Here is a 12,718-nt window from a genome sequence, read left to right as displayed (position 1 = left end):
TCTAATTTTATGTAGAAGTTATACCGTAAAATTTATGTATAATTTTATATACAATTTATTTGACATGTATTTTATGCAAAGTTTTAAATGTAGGTCGGAGCTCGAACTCGGTTAAAATTATTAGGTTTAAGCTCGATTCCAATTTTAGGTTCGAAGCTGGGCTCAAGCTCAAGTTTGAAGTTTTTTAATCAAGCTTAGCTCAGCTCGATTCGATTCGATGACACCCCAATAAGTGTCCTTGTATGGAAAAAGATTAAGTATTTTACACATTGAAATTAAAGTTTCTCCCCACATTATTGAGAAGATCAAAACAAGACAACATAAAATTAATCATGTCTAAAAATATTATGTTTTTCCTTTTAGCTACTCCATTGGATTGAGGTGAATAAGAAGTTGTGGTCTCATGTATGATGCGTTGTCCCTTAAAGAATTTTCTAAATTCTATAGAACTACATTCTCCTCCTCTATTTGACCTTAGTCTTTTTAATTTTTTGGGTTTGATTTTCTACTTCTAATTTATAATTTTTAAAATTTTCTAACGCTTAATCTTTAGTCTTAATTAGATATATGTAACAATATTTTGACATATCCTCTGTAAAGATAATAAAATACCTTTTTCCTCTTCTGGTCAAAATACTGCTCATCTCACATATGTCACTGTGTATAAACTCTAGAAGGTCAGAGCTTCTACTCGTTGACTGCAATAGCTTTCTAGGTTGTCTCAATTGGATACATATCTCACGTTTATTTTTTTAAATCTATGTTGTTTTTAGGTATTAAATCTAAGTTCATCATTCTTTTTAAAGTGTTCATATTTACATGTCCAAATGTACTGTGCTATATGTCAAAAGATCAACTGGCATGACATAAAATGAAGCTTTATTGTCATTAATATTTTTGGAAAAAATTACAATTAATTTAAATAAACCAGCAAAAACATAATTTTTCCCTATAAAATATCCAATCTTGGTAATTACAACCTTATTCGACTCAAACACTAATTTGTAGCCCAATTGACTCAAAAGGAAACTCTATCAAAATTTCTTTGTACTTCTAGCACGTACTACACACTATGGAGAGAGAGTGTTCCTGAATGTGACCTTTGACTCTACTTCTCCTTCACTAATCACTCGAGCAACGCTAGAATTACCCATTGTCATAGTTCTCCTTTTGACATTCTGGAAGGAAGAAAAAGAGGAAATATTAAAACAAATATAGACAATTGCTCCTATGTCAATGCACTTGTCGATTGGATTAAATGCCAGATTTATTTCTATTGATTTTCAGGCATCCATGGATTACATCTAGGGTAAAGAAGAGAACACACGATGGGGATAAAATAGGAGGAAGAATGGGATTATGGACTTCATCCAAACCTTCCCCCTTAAGCTCTATTTAAGAATAATATTATAATTATATCCTTCACCCAAGTAAGAGTGAAGAAGAGACATAAAATATAAAGTAATTACACCAATGACACCCTAATAACATCATATCTTCCAACACTCTGCCCCAAGCTGAGAGGTAATGACAATAATCCTAACTTTAAACAAATAAGATAGATGCAGTAATAATCTCCTTTGTCACGGTTGCCCAAGTATAAGTACGAAACTAGGCACAAACTCTAAAAAGGGTAGTAAGTCGAAACCAACCTCAAATGATTTCGAACAAAGATAGTGATAATAATCAATAAAGTGGGTAATGTCTGTCATTCACAAGACGATGATAAAAAAAACCAAGGGTACCAATAAAAAGTCTCAATGGACTTAAAAGGACCCATATATATAAAAAGGACCAACCAAAGCAACGCTCCAAGAGAATTTGCCAAAGGGGTAAGTGAGAGTCAAATAAAGGATGGTAGGAGAAAAGCTGCCAAATAATAAAAGAGTAATAGGGAATCAATAGGAAGATAAGGTGAAGAAGCCGAGGTCACCATGTGCTTTATTTTCTCAAGTACTTCAAGTTCTTCATCATATGAACCTATGCCAACAACAGTCAGCAAATAATGAACCCAATGCAAAAATCGAGGAGTCCTTTAATAATGTTGTCTCAATCAAATAGACATAATAACAATAACAGTAATGAGGCAATGCCCAAATAACACGTACCAAATCTATAGTTATATAGCAGCAGATAATGGGTAAATAATGTAAGTCCTTAAAAATAATAAGGACACATGAAATAATCTGAAGCAAATCCATCATTGGATAAGGAAGCAGTGCACCAAGTAATGACATGATGGTAATCCAAGATAATAATCAATCCGAAGTCAAGGATTCAAGTCAAGAGTGGGTGAGCCCGAGTTAAAAAAATTGAGTTGTGCCGAGTCGGTGTCAGACCAATATAGCCGAGTCGCGGGAGGAATCGGTAGAGTACACGGGACTCAGACGAGTATACCAGAGGTAGAGAGCAAGTCAATAGGTTGGACGAGTTAGGTTGACTCAAGTTTGAGTTGACCTGATAAGGTATCGAGTTGGGTATCGAGTCAGCCAAATCAATACTTGCTGGATAATGAGTCAATCCCAGTTTGAGTAGAGTCAACAACAAAATACTATTACCAGACTAGTATGTGTGGCTCGGGATCAAGTAATAAATTCTTGGTCAAGATCGAGTTGAGTCCGAGTTGATTCACTGGTACTGAGTCAATCCTAGTTAACTTGGTCCAAAGTAGATAATTTGTTGGTTTGCTGGTTCATTGCTTGATATGTAGTCAACCCAATAGATGATTTTCGCAAGCAACCTACTTCCAACATAAACTTTGACTCTTCCAATACGGATATCTCTCTTTTGAAAGATCGATTGAGCAACTATTTGTTGGATTAGAAACTAGACTCACAAAGCTTTCTTTCTCCATATAAAATCTCGTTCTTTATGACACAAAATCTCTCGAAAAATGGCACCTTTTGTTATCCCATGAACCTTTCCTATTCCTTAACCTTCACTACTTCAGATGTCAGTTCTCTTTGTAGAAAACTTCAATAGCCCAAATTCATTTTTTGTTGGAAAATAGACTCAAAGAAGTTTTTGTCAATATATAGTTTGTAATATGTAAAGTGCGGTATGGAGGTACAAGCCCCAAGGAAACAACATGTGGATGAAAAAAGTAGAATACAAATCATGTCAAAGTTCATCTCTCCCTATCAAATAACATTTGTAAGCCATCGATTCATTATTGATAATAATCCAATAGCACATAATGTTATCAACTTGAAAAAGAAAAGAGGTAGGAGCTTGTGAGAAAATAGATATTTGCACAAACTATGAGACAACCAATTAGATATTTTTAGAGGAACCACTTAAAGCCTATGGCTTCCATCGACATTTTAGTCAAAGGATCAAGGCATGTATTTTCATCAGTCTCTTGTCAAATTCTCGTTAATGGCACTCCTTCAAGTTACGTTTCAACCTAGACATAATATTTGGCTAGGGGTTCTCTTGTTACTATATGTATTTGTTTTTTGTGCTAAAACATTTTTTAGAGCCCTCCTTCACAACATTTAGAAAAGGTGTTGTGAACTTGGTTGTTTTGAAAGGAACTTATCGATCAATCTTACTTCTTATATTTCTACTTCGTACATTACTCTTTTGTACATAAGATATAATGGTGGAGATTATGCAATGGATGTTTTTTCTACACAATATGGTGCTTTCAAGTTCTCATGACTACAACCATAGTGTTCACTGCCTAGGTTACTTGGAAGAAGTGTAATAACTAAAATTTACATGGAAGTCGTGTAAAAACTAGACAACATCGGATGGTTGAGATAGCCGTTTTGCATGTTTTACACCAAATGACTTTTCGTATTGGATCAGTCCTCCTAGACAGGCTTACTCAAAATAATTCCAAATGAAGTAAACATGTATTTCATAACTTAAGTCTTGCGAGAGCACTTTGGTACAAAAGCATGTGACCGGGTCGACTCGTTAGTGTGTTCTATATAATCCTAGAACCGGTTCCGTGACTTTCTGGTGATTCGCTAAACCTTGCGACTGCGTGTTGCCGGAGGGACAAGCCCACCAGTAGTACAGCACTTCTTCCGTTTTGTCTAATGTTCCCATATTCTTACCTCCTCTCTTTATCTTCTTCTATTTAATCTTTCCAGAGATACGTTATTTTTTGTGGATTTTTCATAGGAATTTTGGAGATGAAGAATCTGAAGCTCTACTCCGAGTTTGCACTAAATCTAGAATTGCTATCAGAGGAAGAGTCTCCGCTGCTGTTTGCAATCGATATAGAGCGTAACCGCATGTTCTTCGCTTCTTCAGCTGGTGTTTTGTACTTCATCCATCCTAATATATCACAAGTAATTGCTTACTGCTTCCTGAAGTGAAAATATCCTTTTTCTTATAATCTTCGTTTTACACTTGTTTTGGTTCTATAGACTATATAGTGGCTTTTTTCTTTTTTTGAACGATGCTATTTTGAACAATAAACTATTTTCATATTTAGTCGTTTGCTCTGTTATCCGGACTGTTGAAGGGTGCAATTTGTAGATGCTGTAGATGACGTTAATAGTTCAATGCCACATTTGAAAAAAATAGCTAGAAATTAAATGTTTGATTGTTGATGGGATTGGACTACAATGTTAAGAATGCTTTTTTTTTTTTTTTTTTGAAAAAGGTTAAGAAGGTTTTGTTGTTCTGCTGAAATTTTCAATTGTTTTTCTTCTTCTCTAAGACGTCTAGAAATATAAACTTTTGTTCAGTTGGCAGTGTTGTATCAGTCTCATTTCGTCAACCTTAAGTGCAAGATATATACCTATTTGGTGTTCACGAGCAAATCAATGAAAATAGGGTTTGTATTACATGATGTTATTTGTTTGGAATTGGAGAAGAAACTCTTATTGATTCTTTTTTATGTCAAAAGAATAAAACAATGAAGGAACTTGATATATGATTATATAACTCAAAAATTTTGTTTATTCCTTTTTGAGAGGATGTTATGAACAATTAAATTGTACCATTTTTACAAAAAAATTGATGATACAACTTTAACAGCTTGATATGTGATGCATCAAAATGATTATTCCATGGGGGAACTTATACGGTTATCATTTAGTTTCTGCTGCATTTTTATTTTTTCTCTTATTTTGACTGTTTTTATTTCCTTTTCTTTCTAATGAAGTCATTATTGTCAATAATGTGGTTTATTCCAGAAAGGAACACAATGGTGCAAAAATTCATCTTCTTTGAGGGATGCTCTAATAGATTTGGAGCCTGGTGACTCTATCCAAGCACTGGAGTACCTCATGGAGAAGGAGGCTCTTATCATTGGAACTGCAAATGGCTTGCTATTGCTCTATAATGTGGATGATAGTACAACTGAAGCTGTGGGGAAAGTGGAGGGAGGCGTCTACAGTATAGCTCCTAGTCCTGATGGGGCTCTTCTTGTTGTAACTGCTGGTTTTGGGCAGATCCTAGTCATGACTCAAGATTGGGAAGTGCTGTACGAAAATACCCTTGATTCTTGTGAACTTGATGTAAGGGCTTCTTTCATCAATTCAGTTATTCCTTTTCATCATGCTTGTGGACATGCTTACTCCACTACACCTTCTGACTTGCATCATGGATGGCATTCTAATATTATCAATGCAGTTGGTCTGAGTTTCTTATATCCTTTTTATGGAGTTGACCTATTTACTCAAATTTTAAGGACTCAATTAGGCCATGTTGATCTGATTGAGATAGTAATTGGTGAAGTCAGAATTAACTATCCTCTACTGTCTACAGATCCAGTTCAAATGTTTGACAGGTAGAATAGAACTATCTTTTGTTATTCACCAGGTTTAAAAGTATTCCTGAAATTGACCTAACGTGCATATTTTCTTCGGAATTGAAAGAGTTGTGTGCACCTGAACATCTCACATAGCCGATGTGTGTAGTGCACTCACTAGGGATCCACAAATTTAATTGCATCTTCATGCATGCACATTTTCCAAATTATTTCTGACTGGAAAACACTATTCTTATAATCTGTAATTGATCTAAAAGGGATCCAGATGAGTATTGGATGGTCAACACCAAAATTTCCACAAATCAGTTGGTTAGGGAATTTCTTTTTGAGTTCAAACTTCTCTCCTTTGGGAGCTTTGTATTATCTCTTTTGCTTCTGTAAATTTTTTTGTCACTGAGTGAAAAAGAAAAAAAAAAAATTGTTCAATTAAATGTGCTATTTGTGACAAGTTCAGGCTTGTCATTCTCACTTGAATTGTGTAGGAAATCAAACTATATACCTTCATAAAGGCTTTTCCTCATCATACTTTATGCATCCTAGATAATTTATTCCATGCCACTCTTCTCTGAGCATATTTCGTTGTAGTACATGTTTACATTCTATGGCACTCTTCTCTGAGCATACTCTCTCTCTCTCTCTCTCACACACACACACACATGAACACATCAATACAGACACACACACACACACAAACACATCAATATACATCACACACACACACACACACACACACACACACATAAACACAAACACACACAAACACATCAATATACATCTCCTAATGTCTGATATTACAAAAGTTTTTTAGATAAACTTGATACAAAAAAGCTTGTTTAGTCATGGTTATTATGTATTGATAGGATTAAATTTCTTTCCAGACTACTGATTCAAGTGACCTGAATGGTTCTTTAAATAATTTACTGCAAACTCACATTTCTTGGAGAGGTGATGGCAAGTATTTTGCAAGTTTGAGCAGCTGGTACAATTCATCTTCCTTAAAGAAGCTTAAGATTTGGGAACGAGAAACTGGTACTCTTCATGCTTCATCAGAGCTTAAGTCTTTCATGGGGGCTGCTTTGGATTGGATTCCTAGTGGAGCCAAAGTGGTGGCTTCATATGACAGGAATGCTGAGAATAAGTGTCCATTGATTGTGCTTTTTGAAAGGAATGGCTTAGAAAGAAGCTCGTTTTCCATTGATGAGCCAGTGAAAGTTTCAGTTGAATTCTTAAAGTGGAATTGTTCATCAGATCTTCTTGCAGCTCTTGTCTCATTTGAAGAATATGATGCCATTAAGATTTGGTCTTTTAGCAACAATCACTGGTACTTGAAGCAAGAAATTAAATACCCAAACAAGGACAGAGTCAAGTTCACATGGGAACCAACAAAACCATTGCAAATGATTTGTTGGACTCTTAGTGGGAGAATCATTACTTATAACTTCGTTTGGGTGACTGCTGTCACTGATGATTCTACTGCATTGGTCATAGACAATGGCAAAATACTAGTATCTCCCCTTGCTATATCTCTAATTCCACCTCCGATGTCTCTATTTAATTTGAAATGTCCTTCTGCTGTCCAGGACTTTGCTTTCTTCCTAAAGAACTCAAACCTCGGTTTGGCTCTCGGTTTGTCTGATGGTTCTCTTTCTGTTGTAGAGCTTCCTGTGCTGGATAATTGGGAACAGTTGGAAGGCAAAGACGTGTGCATTGACCACTGTCAGTCAGATATCTCAATTGGGACATTGAGGCACCTTACATGGTTGGACTTGCACACTCTTCTTTGTGTTTCTCAAGCTAGTCAAGGTTTTTCTTTATTGGAGATTGAGCTTGTATGCTCTGAAAATTCTGAACCAGGCATAATAACTTCTTCTGGCTGGCATGCAAAAATTGCAAATTCTGAGTTTATAGAGAATGGTGTAATTGGTATTGTTCCTAATCCCACTAAAAAGGGTGTGGCCTTTGTTCAATTTGATGGAGGGTCTGTTTTTGAGTATACTTCGAAGTTAAGCAATACAAGTGAGCCTGCAGAGCCCTACCTTCTGAAACTTGATTTCGAGTTTTCATCATCTTGCCCTTGGATGAATGCAGTTCCTGTGCTAGAAAATGAGACTCGAAAGGCTTTGGTGTTTGGGTTAGATGACAGTGGTAGGCTTCAGGTAAATGGGAAGATATTGTGTCACAACTGCTCTAGTTTCTCATTTTACTCTACCACAGTGGGCATAACAAAACAAGCTGTCACACACTTAATTGTTACAACAAAGCAGGATTATCTGTTCATTATTGGTGTTGAGGATATTTTAAGTGGTAGTGCTGAAATAAAATTTGATAATTATGTCTCTGGTAATACCAAAAAAAGACAAGAGGAAACTGGCAACTCAATGACTATCTGGGAAAGAGGTGCAAGATTAGTTGGTGTTATTCATGGGAATGAAGCATGTGTTGTTCTGCAAACCAACCGAGGCAACCTAGAATGTATCTATCCTAGAAAATTGGTCCTAGACTCAATTGTTAATGCATTGATTCAACAGCATTTCAAAGATGCCATTGTCATGGTAAGGCGTCATAGGATCGATTTTAATGTGATTGTAGATCATTGTGGTTGGCAATCTTTTCTTCAGTGGGTCCCAGAATTTGTTCGTCAAGTTAATGATCTTAGCCACATTACTCATTTCATCTGTTCTATGAAGAATGAAAATGTTATGCAGACTCTATACAAGAACATATGCTCTCCCTGTTCTGAAAGTCCTAAAACTGATGGAAGCAATGATATAGCCCATTCAAAGAGCAAGGTTTCTTCAGTCCTACAGGCAATAAAGACAGCTCTCGAGGTAGAAGTAACTGCAAGCCCTGCTCGAGAGCTTTGTATATTGACCAGTTTGGCTCGTAGTGACCCTCCTGCTTTAGAGGAAGCCCTGAAGAGGATAAAAGTAATTCGTGAGAAAGAACTACTGGGGACTGATGATACTTGGAGAAACTCATACCCTTCTGCTGAAGACTCTGTGAAACATCTCCTGTGGTTATCGGAACCTGAGGCAGTTTATGAAGCTGCATTAGGGCTGTATGATCTTAATCTTGCAGCCATTGTGGCTTTGAATTCCCAGAAGGATCCAAAGGAATTTCTTCCATTTCTGCAGGGACTTGATCACATGCAGCCACTTATCATGAAGTATACTATTGATCTTAGGCTGCACCGGTATGAGAGTGCATTAAAACATATATTCTTGGCTGGTGAAGCCTATTATCGAGATTGCATAAGTCTCATAAAGAACAATCCACAACTTTTTCCTCTGGGGGTTCAGTTATTCTCGGATGGGCATAAGAGGTGTGAAGTGCTCGAGTCCTGGGGAGACTATTTGTATGAGCAAAAATCTTTTGAGGATGCCGCTACAAATTATTTGTGCTGTTCCTCTTTGCCAAAAGCCATGAAGGCATATCGGGCCTCTGGTAACTGGCGAAGTGTTTTTTCTGTTGCTGGACTAAACCTTGAGGGGAAAGAAGTTTTACAACTCGCAAATGAGATTTGTGAAGAGCTTAATGCCCTTGGCAAGCCAGCGGAGGCTGCAAGAGTTGCTCTTGAGTATTGTGGAGATGTCGCTGGTGCAGTAGGGTATTTTGTGACTGCTAGAGAATGGGAAGAAGCATTAAGGGTTGGGCTTCTGCATGGAAAAAAGGATTTGATCTCTGAAGTGAAGGCTGCATCATTAGAATGTATGAGTACTCTAGTGTCTGAATTTGAGGAAGGTAAAGAGAAAGTAGGGAAGTACTTAGCCCGTTATTTAGCTGTTCGTCAGAGAAGGTTACTCCTGAAGGCGAAGCTTGAATTGGAAGAGAGATCTTTAAATGACATTGACGATGATAATGCTTCAGAAACGAGCAGCAATTTCAGTGGAATGAGTGCATACACCACAGGGTATGTTTTTTGAAGCCTTATATTAAACAATTCTAAATGTGAAAAAGGATAATTGACAAGAGCATGGTTTTTTTTTTTTTTTATCTTGTTTGCATATTGTTTGATCTGAATTAGACTCTTTACTTGTCTTGCACCCACCCAAATCCAAAATGAATTGCCCAAGACATAAGATCTCTTGCCTAGACAGGACAACCTGTAATGGATCCTCTTTTCTCTTTTCTTGCAGCTAGGCTAAAAGTATGACCTTCATGTTTTTAGTCATCAAAGTTTGTCAAATTGGAGAACTTAAAACATTCTCTGTAAAATAAAGCTCAATGGTTGAAGTTTGTTGCATCAAAAGAGTGACAAACCCAAAGATGTCGCAAACAGCTAAAATAATTATGAAGGGCTATTTGTGGATTGGACCTTTGGCTTAATAGGTTTTTTTGTTGGGGTGGGGAGGGGGTGTGTCTACTGTGAGGTCTTTTGTTCAACTCTTACCAGGGGCAAAGGGTGTAGTGTGTGTGTAATCAATTTTAAAATAAAAAAATAAAATTGAAGGGCTATTTCAAAGTCCAGGGCTTCACAAACTGTTTAACAAAACTTTGAAAAATTTGATGCCACAGCTTTATCTTATACAGTTTTATGCCCAGCACATCATCAAGTTAAATTCTCCTCTGACTGCCCAGACACTAACCCTCTGAATTCTTGTGAGCTGTACATTTTGGAGCAACCTATTGACAGTATTGTGGTGTTCTGTTGAAGCTCTAACTGAAATTAATACCCTTCAATTTGACATCCTATAACTATCCCATTTCATAAACAGGACTATAAAAGGATCGGGAGCTTCTGTCAGCTCAAGTACTCTCAGCAAGACAAGGGATCGGAGACGACAGCGGAAGAAGGGAGGCAAAATCCGAGCTGGCAGGTATCAATTTTTTACATGATTTGTGATGCTAGTAAGGCTTCTCCCCTTCACTTTTTTTTTTTTTTCTCTTTTATTTTGTAATCGATCAGGTTTTCTTTTCCTTTATTCATTGATGCAGCCCTGGTGAGGAGATGGCTCTGGTAGATCACTTGAAGGGCATGGCCTTCACTAGTGGAGTAAAGCGTGAGCTTCAATCCTTAATACATGTCCTCGTAATGCTTGGCAAGGAGGAAAGCTCAAGGAAGCTACAACTTGCAGGGCACAGCTTCCAAGTTTCTCAATTAGCGGCAGTTAAACTGGCTGAAGACACGATGTCCAATGAAATGATAGATGAAAACACCCATAATTTGACAAATTACATTAAAAAAGTAAACTCCGAATTACCTAAGCATGAGGCTTTCTCTTGGCAGTCTAAAGTGTTACTTCCCCCTTGAGAGGTATGCTTGCTTAAACCAAGTCTTCCTATATCTAAAGAGTGTCTTTGCTAATAACCATACAGGATGATCTTTAGTTGGATATCTGTCCTTATCGTTGCATTTGATGTGAGTTGTTTGCTTATTGGAGCCTTGATGTGATCCTCTGTGCTTCATGTTGATGTCAACAGGGTCACATGGTCAGTCTCTGGAAGTTTTGATAGTGTCTGATGAGGCAATGAAGCAGGTTTCAAACCAAATAGATGGTTCAATAGCCTCTCATTTTTTTCTGATCTCGTTTTTGAAACTTCTATCCAGCTGCTGCTTCTGAAAACTGTGGTTGACCCTGAAAATTTGTCCAAGCTGACTACATTTCTGCGAAGCTGCACAGATATTGGCCAGGATTGCCGTTGATGAGCTTTAACTTGACTTTTGCACTGAGGCTCGTTCTCAAAAATCCTCTTCACCTATACTTAGATTGGAGGCTTAGGAAGGGGGATCTTCATGAGCAGATTTTGTGCATCCAGAAGTGGAGTTGCTTCGCCGATCCTTGGTTCATATTTTCTTCATATTTATGTTGGTTTTTTTGTGGCTTTCTTATGCGTCAGTGCAAGTTTTGAGGTCTCTGCTTCAAGCAAGAAATGTTCTACTTGGGTAAATGTTGTAAAATTGGCAGGCTTAGAGTTTTACTTGTCCATTTATTTACTGTAATAGTATTTTATGTAAGGCTATTGGCTGTCCAATGTCTTCTCATCTTTTTATTCTATTAAATGATAATCATTATATAGAAAATACATAACATTATACAAAGTAAGTTAAGAATACTACAAAGCCTATAAAAATATTAATTAATTGTAAAATTGACCATACTTTCTTCATATTTTTTGTTTTTGTACCAAAACAACAGTATTCTAATACTCCCCCCCCTCAGAGCTAGAGAGTAAATATAAAAAAATCCAATCTTGTTATAAAATATTAGGTGTTTACATCTTTCAAGGGGTTCAATAAACACATCTCCAAGTTGCCCTGAGGATCGCATTAGGAGTGACCACTTTTTCTTGCATGATAGAATATCTAATGAAATAATAATCAATTTCTATGTGTTTAGTTCTTTTGTTGAATATTGGGTTACATGTTATGAATATAACACTTTGATTGTCACATTTTATATCTAGAGGTTTTGGGACAAAAAATTCAAACTCAACAAGGACGGATTTTACCCATAGATGCTCACTAAATATGTGAGTCATTGCCTTGTACTCTGCCTCGATACAAAATATGTGAGCTATTATAACATATTTTTTTATTATTCTAACTCACCAAGTTACCTCCAACAAAATTCTAATAATCAGTGGTAAATCTCTTATCCATTTTTCACCCAACATAATTTGCATCAGAATATCCCAATGCATTAGTGTTCTCATTTTAAGTTTACTATAAGCCTTGTTTTAGGAGCACCTTTCAAATATTTAAAAATTCACTATGTTGGTTCAAAATGTACAAGACTTGGGCTTTCCATGAATCAACTAATTACTCCTAGAATAAAGAATAAATGAGGTCTAGTGATTGTAGCATAACTCAATTTCCTCACTATGAACCTATACTAGATCTTGTCCTTGAGTACAAGACTATGAGAATTATGAAGATCAACATTTACTTCTATGGGATTACCCATCGGCTTAGCACTCAAGAGATATTACTCCTACAACATATCTACAATAGACTTCCTCTGAGAAAAAACAACACCCTTATTA

General features: G+C 36.5%; 1 protein-coding gene across 2 annotated transcripts; it reads left to right on the top strand.

Annotated features, from left to right (window-relative positions):
* Positions 1-4,037: 4,037 nt before the first annotated feature.
* LOC137934399 (elongator complex protein 1) lies at positions 4,038-11,729 on the top strand. 2 transcript variants are annotated; one of them, XM_068778707.1, is made up of 6 exons: positions 4,038-4,304; positions 5,157-5,480; positions 6,613-9,644; positions 10,450-10,551; positions 10,670-10,988; positions 11,283-11,729. In XM_068778707.1, the coding sequence occupies exons 1-5, from the start codon at positions 4,146-4,148 to the stop codon at positions 10,983-10,985; spliced, it is 3,933 nt and encodes a 1,310-aa protein (XP_068634808.1). In that variant the 5' UTR covers positions 4,038-4,145; the 3' UTR covers positions 10,986-10,988; positions 11,283-11,729. The 2 variants fall into 2 exon arrangements, with proteins under 2 accessions (XP_068634808.1, XP_068634801.1); XM_068778700.1 differs by having other exon boundaries at positions 4,039-4,304; positions 11,156-11,729.
* Positions 11,730-12,718: the final 989 nt, after the last annotated feature.

Source organism: Aristolochia californica, unplaced genomic scaffold (genome assembly GCF_029961685.1).
Source record: "Aristolochia californica isolate CCGP_79_NKW_82.1479 unplaced genomic scaffold, dmAriCali1.0.hap1 SCAF_10, whole genome shotgun sequence".
Lineage (NCBI taxonomy): Eukaryota > Viridiplantae > Streptophyta > Magnoliopsida > Piperales > Aristolochiaceae > Aristolochia > Aristolochia californica.
The sequence above is the reverse complement of the archived record's forward strand: the minus strand, read 5'-3'. Positions and strand labels throughout refer to the sequence as shown.

Coding starts and splice junctions, on each gene's coding strand:
- LOC137934399 (XM_068778707.1), top strand. CDS start 4,146: ATGAAGAATCTGAAGCTCTACTCCGAGTTTGCACTAAATCTAGAATTG. Junction 4,305..5,156: donor TCCATCCTAATATATCACAA/GTAATTGCTTAC, acceptor GGTTTATTCCAG/AAAGGAACACAATGGTGCAA. Junction 9,645..10,449: donor ATGAGTGCATACACCACAGG/GTATGTTTTTTG, acceptor TTTCATAAACAG/GACTATAAAAGGATCGGGAG.